The sequence below is a fragment of the Lissotriton vulgaris genome, unplaced genomic scaffold, assembly GCF_964263255.1.
Source record: "Lissotriton vulgaris unplaced genomic scaffold, aLisVul1.2 SCAFFOLD_1751, whole genome shotgun sequence".
Classification (NCBI taxonomy): Eukaryota; Metazoa; Chordata; class Amphibia; order Caudata; family Salamandridae; genus Lissotriton; species Lissotriton vulgaris.
This window is the reverse complement of record NW_028250304.1, coordinates 203,878-227,373: the sequence shown is the minus strand read 5'-3', so window position 1 is coordinate 227,373 and position 23,496 is coordinate 203,878. Positions and strand designations below refer to the sequence as shown.

Here is a 23,496-nt window from a genome sequence, read left to right as displayed (position 1 = left end):
CCTGGGTCTTGGCGCTTCCAGAATCTTACCAGGGCCATTTGAGATTGTACGGTCCATGAAGTTAGCCCAAGCTCCATTCTTATTGCTTGAACCATAGTACAGTTTGGTAAGGCCAATAATATTTTAAAGATTTTTCCCTCTTCCTGGTCCCACTCATGTTTACCGCTCAGGTATAACACCTCTGCGCCATACAATACTTGGGAGGGGATCATTGCACCAAATGCCTTTATCATTGGTTTATGAGTCATGTCGCCATATTCTTTATTAAACCTTTTCAACCCACATGTGGATGAAAAAGCTTTGGCTCTTTGCGCCTCCAAATGGGTGCGCCAATGTAGCGCACTATCAAACCAGAGGCCTAGATATCTATATTCCTTAACTGTCTCTAATTTGTTATTACCCAAAAACCAATTAAAGTTCTTCTTGCTCTTTCCAAAACATAAGACCTTGGTTTTTTCCATATTTACAGTCACAATTTTCCTATCACAATAACCTTTAAAAGCATTTAGTTTCCTTTGAAGTCCTATTTCTGTTTGATCTAGGATCACTAAGTCATCTGCGTATAATAGGCAAGGCACTTTGTTCCCGCTCATTCTAGGGCTTGCACTTCTTTCTACTTCAAGTGTCGCAGGGAGATCTGCCAGAAAGATTGAAAATAGCAGGTGTGCCAGAACGCACCCCTGTCTAAGGCCATTCCCTATTAATATCTTCTGGGTTAGTGACCCATGCGAATCTCTAATAACCTGGGCCCAGTTACCTCTATTGAGATCTTTCAAGATCATCAATAAGCCATCCGGAATTCCATATCCTATCAAATCCTCCCAGAGTTTGTTCCGGTCCACAGAGTCAAACGCGGCCCGAAAGTCAACAAAACAACAATGCAACTTCCCATTTTGTTCTATTGACTTCTGGGCCAACGCCCATAGGGCAAAGCAGTGGTCTATTGTAGAATGGCCTTCTTTGAAGCCACCCTGTTCCACTGGAATAATTGCTCTCTCTTCTGCCCAAGTCTTTAGCCTACCTAATATTATTTTAGAAAATATTTTTTCTCCTATATCGAGTAGGTTGATTAATCTATAGTTCCTTAGTGCGTTGACGACCCCTTTTTTATGGATCGGTCGAATTATCGCACCCTTCCCACTACTTGGAACTATCCCTGATTCTAGGATTACTAAGAACATTTGGAAGAAGAATTTGGCCCACCAAGATGTCCGTGACCTGATTATCAGGGCAGGCAGGTTATCTGGGCCGAAGGCTCTTGTTAAATATAAAGTTTTGATTGTATTAAGTACATTTCCTTCTTAGAAGTCTGGTTTTAGGTCATCTACCAGGCCTCTCCAGTCCCTTTGTACTTCCTCTTCAGATTCACCCCTCCGCGGGTATAGCTCTTTCAAATAATCCACCCAGGCACCCTCTTCTACCGCGCAGATCATTGACCCAGGTGAGGCTTCTGTTGCTAAGCGGACTAGATTCCAGAATAAACGTATATTCTTGGATTCTATTGCCTCCAGCAATTTCCTCCAGCAATTATCCTTATGGGCTCTTCTTGTGCTATCAAGAAGCATAGTATGCTCTTTCTTTAATTTTACAAGATGTTCAGCTCTAGATTTATCAAATTTATTACGCAGACTGCGCTGTTCTCGCCTTAGTTCTCTTTTCTTCTTTAAACAGGCTATATTATACCAGTTTCCCTTCCTAACTTGAGTGGTTTGTGTACTCTTGGTAATCTTTACGTCTGTTCTAAGTTCGACCTTGATACTTTGTACCACTTGGTTTAATTTTTCAATGTACCAGGCCAGATCTAGACCAACTATGCATCCTAGAACGATTTTATGTTGGAGCCTGGTTAATTTCTCTATATTTTCTTCGGTTAACCGTGTTGTGATGCGCCAGTCCATCTGTGGTATAATTACTTTTTCGGCAACGAATTGATGGGAAAATGCCAGTTCCAATTTCTAGAATATTGTGGTCACTTTCTTCTATATGGTTAACCATAAAGCCCTTTATTATATCAAAGTTCCATGCTGGGATAAAGACATAATCTATGGGGCAATTTGTGAACCTTGTTTAAAGGTTTTTTTTGCCGGGCGATCTTGTAGAAACCTACCGTTCAAACAGAAGAGACATTTATTTGCTAGGTAATTCCCCAAGCTAACATCATTCATTGTACACAGACTTTGCTTGAATTATATCATAAGATTCTAAAAAATCCTGATACATGAGATCGTGCCGCTTAGGATTAAGTTTATGGTTAAAATCTCCTACCAACAAAATCAAATCTGAAACGTACTTTTCACCCAATAAATCTAAATCATTTTTAAAGTGACCCATTTCAACTCCATACTCCTCCTTGCCCCCCATTGCATATATACATTTACAATCAGCACATTTTCTTTCTTATTACTGACTGCAATTAAAGTTATTCTACAGCAGAGCTGCCATTTACATGTTACAGTGAGCCGGGAGAAGTTTTTCACCAAATTTGTAGATAGTAAAGTCAATAAACCCCCTGCCGGGCGTCCTGATCTAGATTTTTTTTGCCGGTCAATAGGCTTGACAGAACCCATCCACTACAGGGGGCTCGCCACATAGCCAGGTCTCCTGGATACAGATGATTGCATTATTTTTTGCTAGATCTTTTAGCCGTTCAAGTTTTATTTGGTTTCCTATCCCATTTATATTCCAGGAGACCATTTTTAAGCCATGTGGCTGCCCCTTTACCTATTCCACATCACTAAGGGGCCCAAACCTATTGGATTCCTCTAAGTACCGGTGTGAAGGACCTGGGAGGCTAGTATTAAGACTCCAATTCTTCCAAGAGTCTTCCGAAACAGAAATATTTATTATAATATTAAAGTTTCCAGGGCCTTGCCCTAAGCCTCTTTCTGTAAATCTTACTTGCCTTTTACCAAGTCCTGCATGGTACTTTAAGAACTCTTTTCCTTGCTGGACACTTTCTTCAGCCCCTACTTCTTCATTAGGTACTAACCGAATCCCTGCTTTTAATATCTCAATACCAGCTCGTTCATTGGCTATTTTTACGAGCTCAGAATAAACTTGTACCTTAGTAAGCTCTTTTCCATCAAAGTTTGTTTGAAAGCCCACCTGTCTGAGATCTTTTGTGCAGATTCCTTTCAAGTTAGGGCAATGGGCGAAAGAATTAAGAAGTTCTCTATTTAAGTGCGAGCGCTTCTTCGTTTTTTTCCCTCCCCTTCCCATTTTTACTTGCTCAAAGTACAGCCATTGATTTCCTTTAGACTCCATACCATTTGTTTTTGACCCACTATGTGGTTGTTGTATTTTAGTTTTATTGGCTTTTTAAAGAATGTTTTGTTGAGAATCCAGGGATACCATGTCCTGTGCAGATGGATGATGGGAAATATAGTGGTGTCACTTCCTGAGTAGATGAATGATGCTTAACCTGACTCCGCCTCTCAATCATGCCCTCATCGGTCAGTGTCTCAGGTTCTGAAGCTTGGGTTACTTGTTCCCATTTATGCATGCACATTATTTTCTCTTTCTTTTAGCACACAAGTTGTTATATAAAGTGTCACATAAGGACTTCTTTGACCAGCTTTTTTAATATTTACATGCACCCATTGGGATAACTCCTTGAGCAACATAATGTGGATAATAAAGTATGCACTCCAATCAAATCCACTTCCAATTTAAATCTAAGTCAATACCACCACATCCTGGAATACACATTGGATGAAAGACAGCTCTGTATGAATGGAGCAGCAAGGCTGATATCCTGGTTCCTGTTTCTGGAAGGCATACATTTCAATTTGCTACACTTCAATTGACATCACACCCTGAAAGACAACCATCCAGTGTGCTGAATGTAAGGATGTTTGTTGCTATCGTCTACTCTAAGCTCCACTTAACTCTCCAAACAACATTGCGGTCCTGGGAATCTTGTAATGGCCTTTCTCCAGTGAACCCTCACCCACTGACATTGCCCATAAGTAGAGCAAAAAAGAGCTGAATTGATATCTAATGTAGTCTACTGCATCATATTTCACACTGAGCTCTTAACACAACTCCTCAACCATCTGCCCAAAACAAATCTGTGCTCATCAATGCCACAACTTGAGTCTAAAACAAACGGAATAACAGCATCTTGCGGTATGCGGGAAAGAGTAGATAGGACCCTAGCCCTGAGGACCCTCGAAGGAGAACGTAATACCCTTGAGGAATCACAAAACAGTTTTTGACCAGTAAAAGAAACACATAAAAGCAGGACTGAGTCTAAGACCAGTGTGAACCCAATCAGAACAGGCTGTGACACACTGCCACCAAACATTTCCAGCACCAAAAAGAATAAGGAACTGGCATAATGTCCTACGTGAAAATCTCGCCCTGATGAAGCCCTTCACATAAGCAATCTTTTGTGGTCTGCCCCAACAAAGGTCGAAACGTGTTGGCATTCTATAATTGAGAGATTCAGAGTAAATATGGACATAAAACATACTCCATAGAGAACTTTTCTGAGAACTCAAACTCTATTCTTTGAGTCTTTCAAACTGAGTATAAAATTGTCTTAGTTGAGGACCCAATAAGGAAATGTTCCAACATTGATAAATCCACTTCCAATTTAAATCTAAGTCAATACCACCACATCCTGGAATACACATTGGATGAAAGTCAGCTCTGTATGAATGGAGCAGCAAGGCTGATATCCTGGTTCCTGTTTCTGGAAGGCATACATTTCAATTTGCTACACTTCAATTGACATCACATCCTGAAAGACAACCATCCAGTGTGCTTAATGTAAGGATGTTTGTTGCTATCGTCTACTCTAAGCTCCACTTAACTCTCCAAACAACATTGCGGTCCTGGGAATCTTGTAATGGCCTTTCTCCAGTGAACCCTCACCCACTGACATTGCCCATAAGTAGAGCAAACAAGAGCTGAATTGATATCTAATGTAGTCTACTGCATCATATTTCACACTGAGCTCTTAACACAACTCCTCAACCATCTGCCCAAAACAAATCTGTGCTCATCAATGCCACAACTTGAGTCTAAAACAAACGGAATAACAGCATCTTGCGGTATGCGGGAAAGAGTAGATAGGACCCTCGCGCTCAGGACCCTCGAAGGAGAACGTAATACCCTTAAGGAATCACAAAACAGTTTTTGACCAGTAAAAGAAACACAAAAAAGCAGAACTGAGACTAAGACCAGTGTGAACCCAATCAGAACAGGCTGTGACACACTGCCACCAAACATTTCCAGCACCAAAAAGAATAAGGAACTGGCATAATGTCCTACGTGAAAATCTCACCCTGATGAAGCCCTTCACATAAGCAATCTGTTGTGGTCGGCCCCAACAAAGGTCGAAACGCGTTGGCATTCTATAATTGAGAGGTTCAGAGTAAATATGGACATAAAACATACTCCATAGAGAACTTTTCTGAGAACTCAAACTCTATTCTTTGAGTCTTTCAAATTGAGTATAAAATTGTCTTAGTTGAGGACCCAATAAGGAAATGTTCCAACAGTGATAAAGAATGTGTAGGACAAAAATGGTTCCTGAAAAAGAGAATATGTAAATATGTATATGTTTCAAATGCTAACAAAATTGTATGTTGTTGTTTATTGCACTGTTTGTACTGTATTTATGTAAGTATTGTAATGATAGCTACATTTGCAACACAATTCTAAGGGTATGTTCAAAATATATTTGGTTTAATGATCCCCAAAACAGATAAAAAATATATGAGAAATTGTTTAAAGCCCTTAGTTAATAAAAAGGACTCATAAAGCTAAAGTAATAGTCTGATTTATGGTTTCAGGGGTATTTTGTTTTATATTCACAACTTGTCACCAGACATAATATTAAACAATGCAAACACAAGGGCCACAGGTGGTAGAATACAATGAGCGGATTTACTAGAAATGTGCACTGGGTTTGCATCACAAAAGGGACGCAAACAACTTCAAACTGTTGATTTGGAATTTGTTCCAGCACTAAACATTATTTGCACTGAAAAGCAGCCCCAAAGTAATACAAAGTAGTGCTTTCAAACAATGGGGCATTCCATGGGTGGCACATAAGTGTTCCCAAGCAACCTCGCATAGGTTTTAACACAAAACCATGTTAAAAAACGATAGGCAGAGAGAGCTTTTCACTAAAAAATAACAACATCCATAGTGCTCTGACCACTTCAGAGATGTGCACAGCTCTTTAAACCTGTTATAAAGACATTCAGCTAACTGTAAGTAAGAGGGGTTGGAAGCGCACTATATCCATCGCAAAATAGTTCAAGCTGGACTAGCACATTTAAAATTGGTGATGTATGACATGATAGTTGATCATGACCCGCCATAGGATTGGTCATCACTTACAGCATTAGTAATTTGTTGTACAGTGTTAGTATTTTTCTGTTTATCCTGAAACAAAGTTTTTTGCATTTACAGATTGCCCCTGAGGAAGGGACACCTCAGTCCCGAAATGCATTTGGCACACCATAAAATGTTTCAAAATGTTTCTTAATGAACCACTTGTATGGACGATTGCACTGCAATGTTTAGCAGTAGGTATTAGTTTACATGATTTCAATGAACCAGTGATATGTGTTTTGTTATTGTTTGAACAAGGAAACCTTAACATACACTTAGTACATGTATTAAATATTTGTATGAATAGCAGAATTACAATGTGTTTGAATAATTGTGTTGAATAATTTATGGCTTTTGAATAATTTTGATGATTTAAAGAGAGAGTCCCTCTGGACTAAATATGCACAGTGCGCAGTGTGCTTTGCCATTCGTGGCGGTTTTTTGTACTACATATAATTCAACACTTGACAGACAGCAGGTGTTACACTGCAGCACCAGTGTTTGAAAATTGTTTTAAATTTGTTCTACCAGATCAAGACTTATAAGAATAGGGAGTGCACTTCCAACCCCTCTTACTTACAGTTGGCTGACTGTCAACTGGGAGCAGCACCCACACATAAAAATGTCTTTTGATACTATAACTAACATCACTGATAACGGAGCCAACACAAAAGCATACACTGCCGATGAGGCTAGTGACATTTACGCTTTGATTCAGGAAGTGAAAACAGCTGACACCCATGGCGGGTCAATCACCCGACAACTCAGGCAATTAGAATTCATTACGCGTCGACAACTCAATCAGAAGCTACATGCTTCTACTCTTGTACAGTACCACAAATCCAAACGAATGCCTCGTGGTCTCCGCTTAGCCATTAAACCTTTGCTATTTAGGTTTCATTTAAACTCTGTATTCATGGACAAGTGGTACTTAATAAATGTTCCCTTGATCTCATTTTACTAATTATAGAGGAATTTTCCAAAACCATAAGTGAACTGGAAGAGGAGATCTTTACCTTGAAAAGTGAGTTGGAAATGCATTAGAATCTAATGCATGGAAGCTTCAACTAGAGGTTCTCAATCAAAAACTTGAGACATATGAAAAGGAACTTCAAGAAGGCAAACTGAGAAAGTACAAACGTGGTACTATTGATTATAAACTGAATGAAGTTTATACGTGGGCAGAGATTTACTCCAAAAGATGATTTGACAACCCTAAGACCAAAGTAGCACCTGGTTCATCTGAAGAGAGTGTCGTATCCGATAAAGATACAACTATTAACCGCATACCAGCTCAGGTCATTATTGAGAAACAACTTGCAGGTCCATCCACTAGAACCATCGAGACAAATCAAAATACCTCATCGGTATCTTTTTTAGCTCAGGTCCCAGATCTAGACAACCCACCGACGGAACATCAAACAATTTCAGCAGTAGCCATAGAAAAACCAGGCGAGGACAAGGACAAGGCAGGCAGAAGTCTACGCAGCAGCAGAACTGTAATCTAGTAATGAATATTTCCTTTAAAAATCTTAATTCTCAACAAATAGCTGTTTTATCTAGAGGCATGTCTTTTGTCCATACAAGCACCACAACTTTACTACAAGTGCCGGCCGAGTTCTACAGGTTCATGAGACTGCTAAAACTACAACATTTATTTACTAACGTGGTCCCAGAAATGCCATTTCAACCAACACGATCTGAGCAAATCTTCAAGCCCAAGAGTACATTTGTACACCCAGTATCTCATTAAAATGCTGGACACATTTGAAGCTCTGGTATACAAGGATATTGAACATTTACCTTTTCTAACCAAGAAACATGATAATCTGACTAAATTTGAGCGCAGGACACTGAAAGCATTAGCTAATGACTCTTCATTGACAATGTAACCGGCTGACAAAGGGGGCGCCCTTGTTGTTATGGACACAGTATATTACAACTTGAAAGTCAATGAACACATCAATGATACCAACACATATATGTTGCTGACCTATGATCCTACCACACAACTCCAACATAGAATCCCCGACAACCCAGCTTGTACATGATACCAAAGATGCACAAGGATGCCAACAATCCACCATTCAGACCAATAGCTTCGGGCTGTGACTCTATATTTGACCCACTAGGCAAATTTCTGGACTTTTACTTGCAGCAGTTTGTCCAACAATGGAGTATGTATCTTAAAGACACGATGCATTTTTTGCAAAAATTATCTACCATCGCACCTGAAGCTGACACTCAAGTACTTCTATGTACAATAGACGTAACAGCTCTTTACAAGTCAATCCCCCATGCTGCAGGTTTGGAAGCAGTAGAGTGGGCATTATTACAATTACCAGACATCACCTTGGAAAAGGTTTTTTTGTTACAGCTATTGAAATTTGCTTGCATAACAGTTATATCGAATGGCAGCAAAATTTTTACACACAACTCACTGGAACCTCCATGGGTTTTTCGGGGGCTCCCGCGTATGCTAAAATCTATATGGCGCAGTATGAGTCAGACCATATTATGTCGAACACTGAGTGGTGGAACAATATACTCATGTACTGTCATTTTATCGATGACATTTTCTTGATTTGGAAGGCATTTGAACAGTCGCTAGTGACTATGATTGGTCAATTGAATAATGCAAATCCTCACATATGAGTGACATTTAACATTCACAAGGACACCATACACTACTTGGAAGTGCAGATTGAGAAGCTCCCAAATAACCTATTTCAAACTTCAGTCTACACAAAACCGACTGATCGGAATAGCACATTGCAGTTTTCGAGTTTCCACCCAAAAGGTCTAATACACAACTTACCTTACTCGCAGTTCATTAGAGTATGTAGGATTTGCTCTGACCCTTGTGAGAGTAGCTTTAACCTAGAGCTTGCGTGCAGAGTGACGGCTGACCCTTGCGTGCAGAGTGACGGCTGACACCTCCCGCTATCTGTGAACTATCGAGATTGATAAAGATTGTTCCTTCCTGATTGACTTCTTGACAAATTTGCAAGTTCCAAAAACCAAGAGGAGATTTCCTCGTTCTCTTCTAGAACATTTTAACAGATCGTTCATTCGCGACGACGTTGTAAACTTTCTAAGATCCATTTAAATATCCGCGAGGTCAGACTAAGCAAAATTTCAACTGCCTATTTCCCCGCTACTACGGAGATTAAATTTCTACCCCGGCTTTTTATATCATTTCTTCTCAACAAATGAAAAGAGTGTTTTTCGTTCTAAGGGAGTTACAATATTAACTTACCTCCGTCCTGATGATGGTCTTAAAGAGTTGCCCATAAAGACCGAAACGTCGACTCCCAGCTTTATCCAAAGGAGAATTGTTTACATCTTTATTTTTTGGATAGGCGCTATACAGGCTTTACAGTGATTTTGATTTATTGTCTGATATTTATCCTGTATCCCTGTTTTACATATTCTTTTTGTATTGTATTTTCCCTTTATGATTGAAGTTTGATAAAATCTATTTTCTGCCTATACACATGTCCATTGGTTATTGTTTCAATTGTATTGTTTTAACGTTAAGTATTGTCATGTACAGTTAGTTTTAGGTATTTATGTGTTCACTCAATCACTTGGAATTAACTTCACTCAGGACGATTAAGTTACCTGTATACCACATTTAAATAATAGACTCAATCAAATCAACGAACTCCTTTGGAGGCTACCTTACCCATTCTTTTAACCTAGAGCAGCATGCACAGAGATTTTATGAGAGGGGTTACCCAACCCAGATCATTGAGCAATGTCGTGTGAAGGCATTAGACAAAACTAGAGAACAGTTGCTACAGAAAAAAGAAGTGGCCACTAAAACACGCCTAGTTTTTGTGTCCAGATACTCAACGGTTTCACATGCTGTCAAAGACATTATCACTAAACGCTGGGATCTACTACAACATGAGCTAGACTTTAAAGGCATATATTCTGAGAGACCCCTTTTCTCTTACACCAAGGGTAAAAATTTGCGGACAATTCTATCAAGAAAAATACAGAGTCATACACAGCAGGAGTACCTAGGTACGAAACGATGCAGTAGTTGTACTCACTGCAACAACATGACAGTTGGTGATGTTTTGACACATCCATTAACAGGTCAAAAGATCAAATTGAGACACACAAGTGATTGCAACTCAGTTAACATTATTTACTGCATAAAATGTCCGTGCGGAAAAGCGTATGTTGGTAAAGCCACTAGGAAGCTCAGAGTGAGAATCACAGAACATAAGAGTAGAATACGCACTAGGAATTCCACATCTAGTTTAGCGGTTCACAGGGAAGAAGCAAAACAATCTATTTCCCAATCACGGGTCCAAGTCGTAGAGCAGATTCAGTGTAAACCAGGTATGAATGTTGATCGAATTCTGTTACAACGAGAACTACATTGAATTCAGACTTTAGGTATCATGCACCCATTCGGTCTTAATGACCGTTATGATATGAGCTGCTTTCTATAAAGGATATGAGATTCATTATTTTTGTAATGTTGATCATGCATATCAAATGTTCACATCTTCATACTGTTTCATTTTACCAATATTTTTCATAGCCTGGTAATTGCAATATTTTTCATTGGACATCCAATGTATTCATCAACTTGACTGTTGTTGTTGAACCAATACCATGGTGGTGGATATGGATTCGTGAACCTGTGACCCTGTTTCATTCTATGTATCAGAACTGTGGCATTTTGTTTTGACACTGATTGCATTGCATAGTGTTTCTTTAGTGTGCACTTGGAATCCTCCAACTAACACCTTTCAATATTTATTTTTTCTTTCAATTCTTTAACTTCCTTTGCGTTTTGAATGTTTTCCTCACAGAACCCCTACTAAAAATTATTTTCATATCACTTATTCTTTTGTTAACCCTCACTTACACCTTTTATTTACATTCTTGGAGTTTGATCCCCTACACATCACATGCCGTTAGAGAACATTTATTAGCATTTTTCCTTGATAGGTTTTCTCTTTCCATTGCACACAGGTCTATTGTTGTTTACCTCCATCGTGTTTGTTTATAGAGGCACTGAGCCGACTGCTTACCTCACTAATCGGGCATTAGGACGGATAGGTTTGTCAACAACCTGTACTAAGATGACGGATCCTTCGGAGTTTTAACGAGCATTCATTGTCCCTCTTTCATTTCTATGTTTATGACAGGAGCTTCATTATCGGCTGACGCAACGAATGATTGCATTTGTATTTCCGCATTAACAGAATAGCAGAGGAAGGGAGTATATTCTATTCTTTCGACTCCGAAATTGGTGAGTTCTCGGAAATAGCAAAGTGAAAAAGTTTGTATCTTATTGGATTGTGAAGGTTGTACAAAAGTACTTTTTTCCCCACAGATTGGACCTACAGACTAGCCAGTACATCGTGTAGACACCATATTGAGGATATCGTAAATACACGCCCGGCGTTTTTGGCGCTGGTAAGTAGATATCGTTTGACACGTTGACGTGTATGTTCAGTCTATTGGTTGTTTTGGAGCATCTTTAGTAAGCACTCGATACTTGTTATTTTCATTTAGCATTCTACGAGTCTCCTGGTTTCTCTCGAATTTCGATACTCAGGTGTTTTGAAAGAGCACTGAACAATATTTCTGTAGTTTAACAATACAAGGTAGGCCTCTTTGTTGGCTTTTCAGTCTTTTTTGTTCGTTTGCACACGCATGCTGTATATACCTCTTGGTATTTACCAGTACCTTGTTTGTTTCAGTCGGCGAGTAGAAACATTCAGCCAGGTACCCTTTCTTTTATTTTCCACTTCTCATTCCCCTTTTATAATTATTGAATACGTTTTTCACTTGGGTGAGGTTAACACTGTGCATACTTGTATTTTTTAAGCCATAACTTTCAATCACCTATCATGAGTTTGCAACGACATTCACTACTAATTCACTACTATATCCATCACAAAATAGTTCAAGCTGGACTAGCACATTTAAAATTGGTGATGTATGACATGATAGTTGATCATGACCCGCCATAGGATTGGTCATCACTTACAGCATTAGTAATTTGTTGTATAGTGTTAGTATTTTTCTGTTTATCCTGAAACGAAGTTTTTTGCATTTACAGATTTCCCCTGAGGAAGGAACACCTCAGTCCCGAAATGCATCGGGCACACCATAAAATGTTTCACAATGTTTCTTAATTAACCACTTGTATGGACGATTGCACTGCAATGTTTAGCAGAATGTATTGGTTTTCATGATTTGAATGAACCAGTGATATGTGTTTTGTTATTGTTTGAACAAGGAAACCTTAACATACACTCAGTACATATATTAAATATTTGCATGAATAGCGGAATTACAATGTGTTTGAATAATTGTGTTGAATAATTAATGGTTTTTTAATAATTTTGATGATTTAAAGAGAGAGTCCCTCTGGACTAAATTTGCACAGTGCGCAGTGTGCTCTGCCATTCGTGGCGGTTTTTTGTACTTCATAAAGACATTCAGAGCATGTCTCTTTTCTGATCAATGTATCCCCTCTGATGATTTTTAGGCAGTATGCAGATCTTCTTTCATGGTTGAACAATTGAGTATTGAGTATAATCTAGTTCTATTTCAGGCCTTTCAGGATCTTGAAGATTATTAGAAAATTGGATTTAGATCTGAATAATCAGAACTTCATTTGAAATTGGTTCGGGAATTCCTCTGAATCTAATACACCTTTAAATTGATTACTTTTCATCATGTTTCTATTTCGCTGTTAGTACAGGTTGTACTGTATTTAAGGTCTGGACATTAAGTCCTAGTTTTGCTTTATCATGTGCATTGTCTGTCACTGTGGTTTGTAGGTCATCAATTCTATTGTTAGCAGCCAGAAAATGCTTGGCTGTTTTCTTGGTAAGCTCTGTTTTTGTATCCCCTCTGGCTTACACTTTGTCTTCTGAAAGGTACACTTGTTTCCCTTTCCTACTTCTCAGGTAACCTTAGTTAATATTTTATGTTGGAGCTGTGCTTCTGTACAAACAGTTATCAAAGTTGTGTAACCTATTGAGAAAAACTATATAGATTCTCGGACCAAGTCCAACCCAATGGCTGTCAGTCTCTAGATGAGCTGTAGATGAAGTGTAGTCTCCTCTAGCGCTGTGCATGTTGTTTTTGGGTGATCATAAGTCATGCTGATCCAGCAAAGCAAAATAAAGAACTCAAGGCTTGTACGGGAGGTATCATGAATAGATCAATTGTAAACACTATTTCCTTTCAAAAGGCAGAGGGAATTAGTATTTGTTCCAGACACTTACATACAAGATCACTCCTCAATGACCTGTAACTATCTCTTTCAGATAGTATGATTTGCAACCATTGTTAGGTGCCAGACGCCACACACTTGGTACCATCTGCGACTCCACAGGAAATAGAGTTGGTGCCTCCTCGAAGGTAGCAGTCATAAATGTTTTACTGTTCTACCTTATTTTTTGTTCCTGCCTGAACTGACTTCCAGCTCATCTCCTTGTGCTGTGATTGCCACCTATGTGCTTCCCTTAAAGTGTCAAAGTTATCCCATTTCTTTACCTGTTTGGGGTCTGTGATGGAGCTCAGGTTATTTCACAAAGTAGCATTATTGGCTGTTTAAGACAAACAACAGTTATTAAAATGACAAAAATGCATGGAACATGGTAGAAAAAGCAATATTTTTCCATTACCAGTCTGAAATAATAACGCCACAACCTGCCCCTGTACCCCTTCCTAGGCTATTGCCTCTGATACCAACTGCCAGGAGATCGAAGCCGCCCACTTTGGCCAGTTCATCTGGACAGGAGAGACCATCTAATGAAACAGCTAACTGCCCAAACCGGTCAGCTAGTTCTTTCAACCGGCGAAAAGCAGTTAACCTGCCCCCTGATGCGGTGGCCTACACTGTGATTCTGATGGGGGTACCAGAGCTTTCCAGCAACGTGGTGGAATCCTATCATTCCCTACGCAATAAAGTTATTAGCTGGTTAAATGCCCAAAGGCCCTTACCCCCTAATATAAGAGGAGAAGTACTTATGGTTAGAAGGGTTCCATGGGTGGAGTACACTGCCAAGAAAAGTGCGGGGGATTGTATAATTGTAAGCTTCAAGAGTCCACAGGTTGCTACCTACATTTGTAATTGGCTTGGGAGCTCAGGTAACACATCCATAGAATTGGTCCCTCTGTCGTATTTCTATCCTAATGTACGTGACTTGACTATGAGGAGGGACGATGGCTGGACAAGGGTGGGTTTTGCTGTTGATGGGTCAAGATACAGGCCAACCCGCAATGACATCCCCGTTCAGATTCAACAGATTCAGTTGCCTTGATCAGGTTGACTGACTCCAGCGGGGTGCATCTTCTGGGCACTTCCAAAGTATCTCTGAGGAAACTGCGGGACAGGGGGCAGGGAAAGGTACAATTGATACCATCACTCGAGAATCTGACGCATCTCCCCGGGAGAGCTTAATTTCTACTAGCTCCCGGGGTCAGGTAAATAACTTACTTCCGAGCCCACCTGGTCCTAATTTAACACCCGCAGTTCCATCTGACCCCAATTTAACACTCGCAGTTCCACCTACCTTGGAAACAACACTGCAAGGGACCGATGTTGCACCGTTGGACACCGTACCCGAGATAACCGGGGGGTTGGGACCAAAACTTCCAGCTGGAACCTTGAAGGTTCTCTCCTGGAATGTGGTGGGTATTGCCAATAAATTAGATACAAATGACTGGGGTTCCTTAGTAGACAGCAGTGACATCTGTCTTTTCCAAGAGACCTGGGCCAGGGAACCCCTGTGTAGAGCAGGATATGCAGTCTTCGAAATTAAAGCCAAGTGGAGTGGAGTGGTAGAGGGAGGCCCTCAGGTGGTTTGGCGGTCTGAGTAGCTAGTCATATTGGGTGTAATGCGGAGAATGTATCTACTTTTCCGCAGGACATACAATGCGTTCTACTTAAATGACCCAATGCCTTCAATTTGGCAATCATTAATGTGTACTCTCGCCCAGTTAGTGCATCCATGGAATCACCTATACTCGATGATCTTTCGTCATTCCTGGGTCAACTCCCCATCGACTGTAAGATAGTGTTGGGCGGAGATTTTAACTGTCACTTCGAACCCTTGGAAGGTCTGAAGGAGGGCGCCCTAACTGCTGAAGACGATTACTGGGGTGTCCCGCCATGCCAATCCCCCCATCCCAAATCTTGGTCCCCTCTTGCAGTGCAAATTATGTCCCTGACATTAAACTTTGCGCTGAGGGCTTGCAATGGGCGTACCCCTTCTGACACCCCTTCATCATGTACCTTCAATAGGAAGGACCATGAATCGCGGCTGGACTACATTTTTGTAGACACAGGCCTGTGGTCCAAGGTTCAGGATTTTAGGGTAATTGAAAGAACAGACATTGATCACAACGCACTTTTACTGGACATGGTTCACCCCACACCTGTTGTTGGGTCACTATCCGTCGATTCCAGTGAAGACCCAGGGAATCTGGTTCTTAGTTCCAACAGACGCAGGGTAAAGTGGGGGAAATTGGTAAACTCAAAAGAGAGTATAAGTAAAATCTATGAACTAGCACTCCCCAAGCTAAATGAAATGGATGCACTAATCAACCAGCCTAGACACCCAGATTTTAACGAGAAACTAGCTCAAATTCATGTAGACTTAGTGGGAACCCTAGGCGAGGTTTTCTACCCGGTGGTAGTGCCAAGGAAGAAAAAGACCCGAACCTCAACTTGGTACAATTCTTCCTGTAAAAAGATCGAGACAGAGCTAATAGCGACAATAAAAGCAGGTACTGATAAGGGTAAGGTAGTAGAGCTTAGGCGGAAATACAGGGAAGCCATGGCCCAAGCAAAGTCTGAATGGGACTGGAACCGATGGCAGGACCTTTCCCTAGCACTAGAAGCGAGGGATTCCAGAACATTTTGGTCCTTGGTAAATACTGGCTCTGGAGAACCTAAAACTGCAGTGGAGCCAAACATAGCAGCATCTGTTTGGGAAGCCCATTTTAGCAAATTGTGCCAAGATACCCCTGAATTTGCTAATGATGTGGCCTCTGATTTCTTACCCAATCCTGTAGTTGGACTGGAATTTACCCTGGGTGAGGTGGTCAGTGCAATAGAGAGACGGGCATTGGGGAAAGCCCTGGACTAGAACAGATTGTCTGGCGATCTTTTTAGACACCATCCAGAGATCTGGGGCCCGTACCTCCTCATCCTCTTTAATTCCATCGCGGGAGGTATGGAGATCCCCTGTACTTGGCTGGGGGCAGAGATAGTACCTATCTTCAAAAAGGGCTCTCCTCTTCTCCCAGCCAACTACAGGCCGATCATCCTTATTGATGTCCCCCAAAAATTATTTTCCCGCCTTCTCCTGGACCACCTTCTAGACTGGATGGAGGAAAATTAAATTCTGAGTCCCCTCCAGGCGGGCTTCAGGAAAAAAACGTCCACCATGGATCAGATTTTCCACCTCGTTCTCCTCTATTGGAAAACTGTGAGGATCGAGGTGGGGAGGCTGTACATGGAGTTCGTGGACCTGAGGTCCGCCTTCAACTTGGTCCCTGCAAGAAAGTATGGGAGGTCCTAAAGGAGCTGGGTGTTCCTACCTATCTACTACATGCCATAATTAGGCTCCATGACAGCAACTTTGCACAGGTTAGGTGTGGGAGGGATGGAACGTTGCCATCTAGTATCCCAGTTCTCAGAGGGGTAAGACAGGGTTGCGTATTGGTGCCAACCCTGTTTTGCCTTTTAGTTAACAGTGTCATATCCCATCTCGACAATGTTAGGGACAATGACGCTTCGCTGTTGGCAGGCAGGAGGGTACCGGCCATTATGTTTGCCGACGATACCCTCCTGCTTTCCAAATCCCCGATGGGGATCCAACGGATATTGGACAGGTTTGGTCTTTTCTGTAGCCAACACGGTCTAGAGATCAACACAGAAAAGACCAAATTCATGATATTCAACCCCTCCCATAAAACCAGACCAAATCCGACACTGGTTTCAGCAAGACTGGAAAGGGTAAAAACGTTCCAGTACCTGGGGGTTACCCTACATGAGAACTTATCTTGGGACCCCCAGATAGCCAGATCCCGGCTAAAGTTGTCCCAATTGTCGGGGGCTATTTTGAAGGTTGCAAACACTTCTACCTACAAACCTATTAGCCCGGCAGTAGAGATGTATAAAACCCAAGCCAAAGCGGCCGCATCCTATGGTAGTGAGTTATGGGGGTATAGAGCTGGGACAGAACTTGTCAGAGTAGAAAACAACTTCCTCAGACGTCTCCTGGCCCTCCCCCGTGGCACACCTTTGCTCCCTTTAAGACTAGATGTGGGCCTCCCCTCGATAGGCGAGGATCTGGAACTAAAACCGCTAAGATTTTGGCACAGGCTCTGGACCACCGGTGAGCTTGCACACTACAGGCAAGACCTTATCCATGTAATGAATCTGAACCAGCGTGACAGAATCCCGTGGTTGGCCTTCATAAAGAGAGAACTGTACCGCCTGAGATTCCCTGAGCTATGGGAGCTTCCTGAACAAGGTTGCCAAAGGGTCCCTCGCAAAAGACTGGTCGAAGTATACAAGGAGAAAAGTCTAGCTTCTCTGATGTGTGCACCCAATAATGGTATTTTAACTGATCAATTTTTGGATTCCCAAAATTCTTATCAATTCGAAGGTTTTATGGACATTATTTTCTCCATTTTAGCTAGAAAATTGTTAATCCAATGGAGGTTAGGCACCCTGCCGATCAAAACCTTTACCTGGAAATGGACAATGAGGAATGATAAGATCTGTCCGGGGTGCAGTAAACATGATGAGGAGGAAATTCATGTTCTGTTTTTCTTCCCAGCTTACAATAGACCAAGGAAATATTGGCTAGCGCCATTGTGTAGGAACTTGGGCATAAGGAGTCTTTCACACTCGTACAGAATACTTAAAACAAGTACCCTGCCTCACATAGTCTTTGCCGTTGCCAAGTTTATAATGGCTATGTGACAAATAAGAAGTAAACTAGTAAAAGACTGAACACTGATATGAACTATAATGTTTACTCCCACTCATGACCAGATTCTCCAAGGAAATGTATTTTTATGAAATGTACATTGGCCTGTTTTAATTGTAAGTGGATCTCTTTTAAATGCTGAACGTTTTTATTGTATCTTTTATGGTCTGAAAGGCCGAAATAAAGAATTTTTGGATTGGATTGGATTCAATTACATTATTATCTATTTATTTTGTGTTGTAGAGACAAGATCTAATATTGTTTATAACGGGAGTATTTCTTTTTTTTTTAAACTGTACATGTGTCCAAGCACCTATCCATTGTATTTAGTTAGACTTTATACGCAACATAGGCATGAAGTGTGCAAAGTAATCCACTGATTCACTGAAATACACCAACAAATTCAGTTGCATGTATTCACTCACCCACCTGCACATAGATAGTGACAGTGAGTTATATTCTCTCAAACAATCCCAACTCATAAAGGTCACAGTACTCATTCTGTTTCTCTACTGGGAATCAGAAGAGCTGCCCTGAATTAAGCAAAGGAGCAAGGACCACTGCTCACAAGCAACTCATGTATCAAAAAGATACAACTTCAGCAAGAAAGTATAACTTGCTTGAATTAATCAAAAGACATAAGCAGTCAAAATGAGACCTTATTTAACTGGGGTCAAGGCAGTTTTCCACATTTTTTAAAAATATATTTATCAAGTTTTATTTACAAAAAATACCACACGACAAACTATCAGAGTAGTGCTCACTTCAGCCGAAGTGAGTAAGGTTTAATTTAGTAGTCCCAGTAATCACCACAAACAGTATTTCCTAAAGTGTGAAGTATTTACAATATAAACAATTCATATGTGATTTGGTGAGCCCCAGTGGAGTGACCATAACCTAACGTGGTGAAAAACTCTTTAAGTGAAAAGGGATGGGGAGAACAGGTTCTTGGTAGTAGTCAAATGGGGGTGCTTTACACAGAACACAATATTTGTTTTTCTCAGGCGCTCTCTTTTGTTAAAGTCTGAATTAAGCAAAGGCCTTCACTGAATATCAGCCCCCTTTATATCCACCCCTGGGCATAGCAGAATTAAGGTTGAAGACTCACCTGCCACGAGGCTTACGGCTGCTGAGACCCACCCCAATGCATAGGACCATGAGTAGTAACCCGTTCGAGGATCGATGCCAGACGTCGCGGTGAACACAGACATGCCGATCACAGTAAACACACCTGGTGGAGAAAAGGGATCTGATCAAAAGTCAATCTTTTCTGCCCATGTGGGTGGTATCAGAAGAGCCCACGAGCACATTATACTCCTGGTTCTTCGACTGACCCACTGCGCCTCTGGCGGACCAGCTGTCCCCCCATCCAGAGCACCTTGAGACCCATACGGGTGAGTAGTCGTGCTATACAAGTAACCTGACTGATTGACCGATTGGTGAATGCAAATGACTTTACAGCGGTCCTTAGTCTAGGACACACTTCATAGACCAAAGAACAGTATGCTAACCTGTACAGGTTCTTGAATTCACAGCAACTACACAGATAAACATCTAAAAAACACAGCCAGGTTAAAAACCATTCAAGGGAAAGAGGTTTCCATTTGAGCCAATAGAAGTAGAGACATCCACCAGTGCTGGGCTCTCCTATAACACAATGTATTTTTACAGCAATATAATAGGTTTAAATATGTTGAAGATAAACATAGATTTACACATAGAGCCTTGGAGATGAGCATAGAAGCCACAAGATGGCCACCATGTTTTCCTCCTCATAGTGAGATGGTTTGGCTATGTTCCTCGTCCATGCTACTGAGGGGTCAGAACATTCTGGGTTCTCTCTGTAACTGATGTGCTTCTTGGGGCCACTTCCAGGTACTACATGCACAGGTTATTTAACGGGAAGAAGTCTGTGGAAGGAACTGAAACAGGTAACTCTAGCTAAGGTGACTTTTGCACATGTAGATGTATGCACATGCCTTGGCTTAAACCTCTGCCTAGACTGAATTCAAAGAGAAGGGAACGTGAATGCATATTAGTAGACCCACATGCCGGACTTTCCATAAAACGTGGTTAGAATAAATAAGTCTGTGGAGTTACGGCTAGCAGGACTACTGGCATTTCTAGGTGTAAATTGGCCAAATATAGTTCTAAGTCACATGGGCAGAGATCTCTTCCAATTACATCTGAGGAAAATAACACACACCTGACAATCACCATAAATCAACACACAAACGTAGAGCTCACACCTGGGCTTGGTTGGCCCACTGCTGCTTTTGCTGTGAGATGTCGTGGACATCTCACAGCAAAACAGTTGTGTTGTGTATTATCGTGACTCAGAGTGTTTGTGTCTGTTTGGGACATACAATGTATTATGATGTCTCTGAGTGTTTAGGCAGCAGTATTTTTTTTTATCTTGTTGAGTTTGTGTGTTTTGTCCTGTGATTGCGTAAGTGGGTGAATGCGAGAATAATTATGTGGGAGGATGAGTAGATACACAGGTGTAAGGATGAATAACAGAATGAGTGTTTGATAACTTACTGCGTGAGTAAACCCACCAATGACTGAAAAGCTTTCATTTATAAGCAAGACATACTGCCTTTGCAATGCTTGTTCTGTTTCTATGACAATGGTTTCACAAATACACACTGCGACATGTATGTGGGAACCTTCTTATCCAGCCCTCCTTCAAATATTGTCAGACAAGCCTTCTGGATCCAGTCTGCCGGGGCACTCTCCCAGAAGGATCTACCATCTTTCTTCACATCAACCTGGGTTCACTCCCCCTGGAGACTCCTTTTTATGTGCACTCTATTATTGTTACTAGCATAACAATGCAGAAAAAGGTGGGGCTCTGGGATTAGGGTCCAGGTTTCAAGTTGCATCATGAGCTGATATACCTGTTCCCATTAGCTCTGTCTTAAACCTTACATCACCTAGACCAACACCTTCTGTGAAGTTAGCATTATTATTACACAAATGTTAATGTGATTTGGGTTCATTCTCCAAAAGAAAGCCTTTGGTTTTTCAATCCCAGGGATTATAATCTCATCACACTATCTATTAGATAAACGTAGAAGAGGTGAGGGAACCCTAATTTGTATTTTGTCTTTTCTTTTCAGGTTACTCTGTACAGCACTTATTGAGGTCGTGCAACAGCTTCACCCCCATAATAACACTGAAAATAAATAAACCACCAAAACTCATATCAGTACACCGCGGTGACTTTAAATAAACTCACAGCCATTTGTTCCACCCCATGGTCCATTATATGCAAATGTTCAGTATTCAACCATAGAAGTTTCAGGGTTTGTGTGAAAGAGGCGTGCCTTCTTTAGTCCTTTCTAAGCACTGTAAAGTGCTCTGCACAAGTGTGTCTGATTCCTGCATTACTGAAAGGGAGTGACACTTGTCAGACTGTGGGTGGGAGTGGTGCCGTGTGCAAAAGCACATTCCTGCAACAGTGGTGCAGCGTGTCAGGGATATTTGCAGCAGGGGAGCCGGGTTTGGGTGCCAGCATTTGAATCAAAAGCGACGGATAAGGTCAATGATATAGCGCCTTGCTGAGAATGCAGCAATATAGCACTGTGGTGTAATGCGCGGATACCAGAGCCTCAGATTAGGGGAGGAACACATTAGTAGGACAGTATGGGGGACTAACAGCACAGGAAAGGCCAGGAGTTGGACAAGGAGGTCCTGGAACAAAATACTAAAAGGCTCTGTTGTTTAGGAGGAGATGAGTGGAGTAGTCAGCAGTCTGCTACAATGCTGCATCTGCAAATATGCTCAAAAACACTAGTCCAGAATTAAACATGCAGCCCTGGAAGGGTAAAGATAAAGGTGTATATTTCATACTCCACCTGCATTGAGGAACCAGGAGCCCGCCTGCTTCTGCATGTTCATTTTCCCTAGTAAGTTGTGACCCTTGATTGCAGAGACCTGCATGCTCACGGCCAGCACCAGGAAGACAATGGAGATGATGAGGAAGGCTCGGGTCACATTCAGATAAACTGCACAGAATAATTAAAAAAAATACAATTATAAAATATGCTCTATCGCCCCATAACATTAGATTTTCAGAACGAAAGCATGTGTAAAAAATAGAAGGAAGGGCCCAAAAGTACCAGCAAATGTTAAATAACATTTTTGTCATGATAACTTCTAGTTAGAAAAAAAACGTATTAACGTTGCTCCATCCCAGAGTGTGTGTGGTACTGGGAAGGTATCATTAGCTGGTGTGTTGCTTATCTTGAGATTTCTCGAAAGGTAAGTACATCAGATGGACTGGTGTGGCACGACTAAGTAAAACATGTGACTGACTCTACCCCAGTCCTCCCGGCCTTTCTGAGGTAGAAGCCAGGTGGAAGAGCTCCTATTTTGCCTCTTGGGTATGTCTTTCTCTCATGCCAACCACACGCCCACTCCTCCAAAGGGCTACTGCAATGTTTTAGCAGCAGACAAACACCTGGGCTTAGATATGAGGGTAATTCACACAAGGAAATCCATTTGTTTAACTCTTCTCAGGAAATGTCTTGTAACTTCAAATAAATCTTTTAGATATACATACATAATGACTAATCATTTTGATGTGAATTAATCTAGTCAATCAAGGAAAGCCAATACGAACCATTCTGAAATCTTAAATCTAACCCAAGAAGGACATTGAAATCCAGCAGTCATTCTCCAGGCACTCCACCCTGGATGATTCATGCAAGTAATACATGTTCAGGGCTACCATAGCCACAGTCACTTGTTGACTAACATCTAGTCCTCATAAATCCAAAACCAGTGACCTAAGCCAGTGTCTTTTCCAATATGTGGCTTTGCTTGAAAGAATAATACGCATTAGGTAGTGTCATTTCCTTGCACTGCCTTGCCCACGTGGAAACAAGCACTGGTAAGGCCAAGAGGCCCTTTTAAAAAAAAAAAAGGCTGTCATATTAGCTTTGCTAACAATTTTTATTTTGTCATTTGCATGCACATACAAGCATCATGACTCTTGCTCACGCATGTCCGGCAATTTTGGGATGTTTTTGGTTTAAGAGAACCCATTACATGATGGCCGCTGGTGCCTACACACGGGTCACAATGCACAGCACTCACTATTGTAACACCTATCTCTTCCATTGGATAACACTGGGTTATCCCATTT

General features: G+C 41.2%; 1 protein-coding gene across 1 annotated transcript in view; it reads right to left on the bottom strand.

The window, feature by feature from the left end:
- Positions 1–23,496, bottom strand: part of LOC147663303 (lens fiber membrane intrinsic protein-like) — a 45,802-nt gene that overhangs the window by 2,335 nt on the left and 19,971 nt on the right. Inside the window, exons 2-3 of the mRNA XM_086950544.1 lie at positions 22,205–22,354; positions 19,453–19,575 (exon numbers count right to left, since the gene is read on the bottom strand). Coding sequence (XP_086806670.1) covers positions 19,453–19,575; positions 22,205–22,354 — 273 coding nt within the window. The remainder of the gene's footprint in view (positions 1–19,452; positions 19,576–22,204; positions 22,355–23,496) is intronic.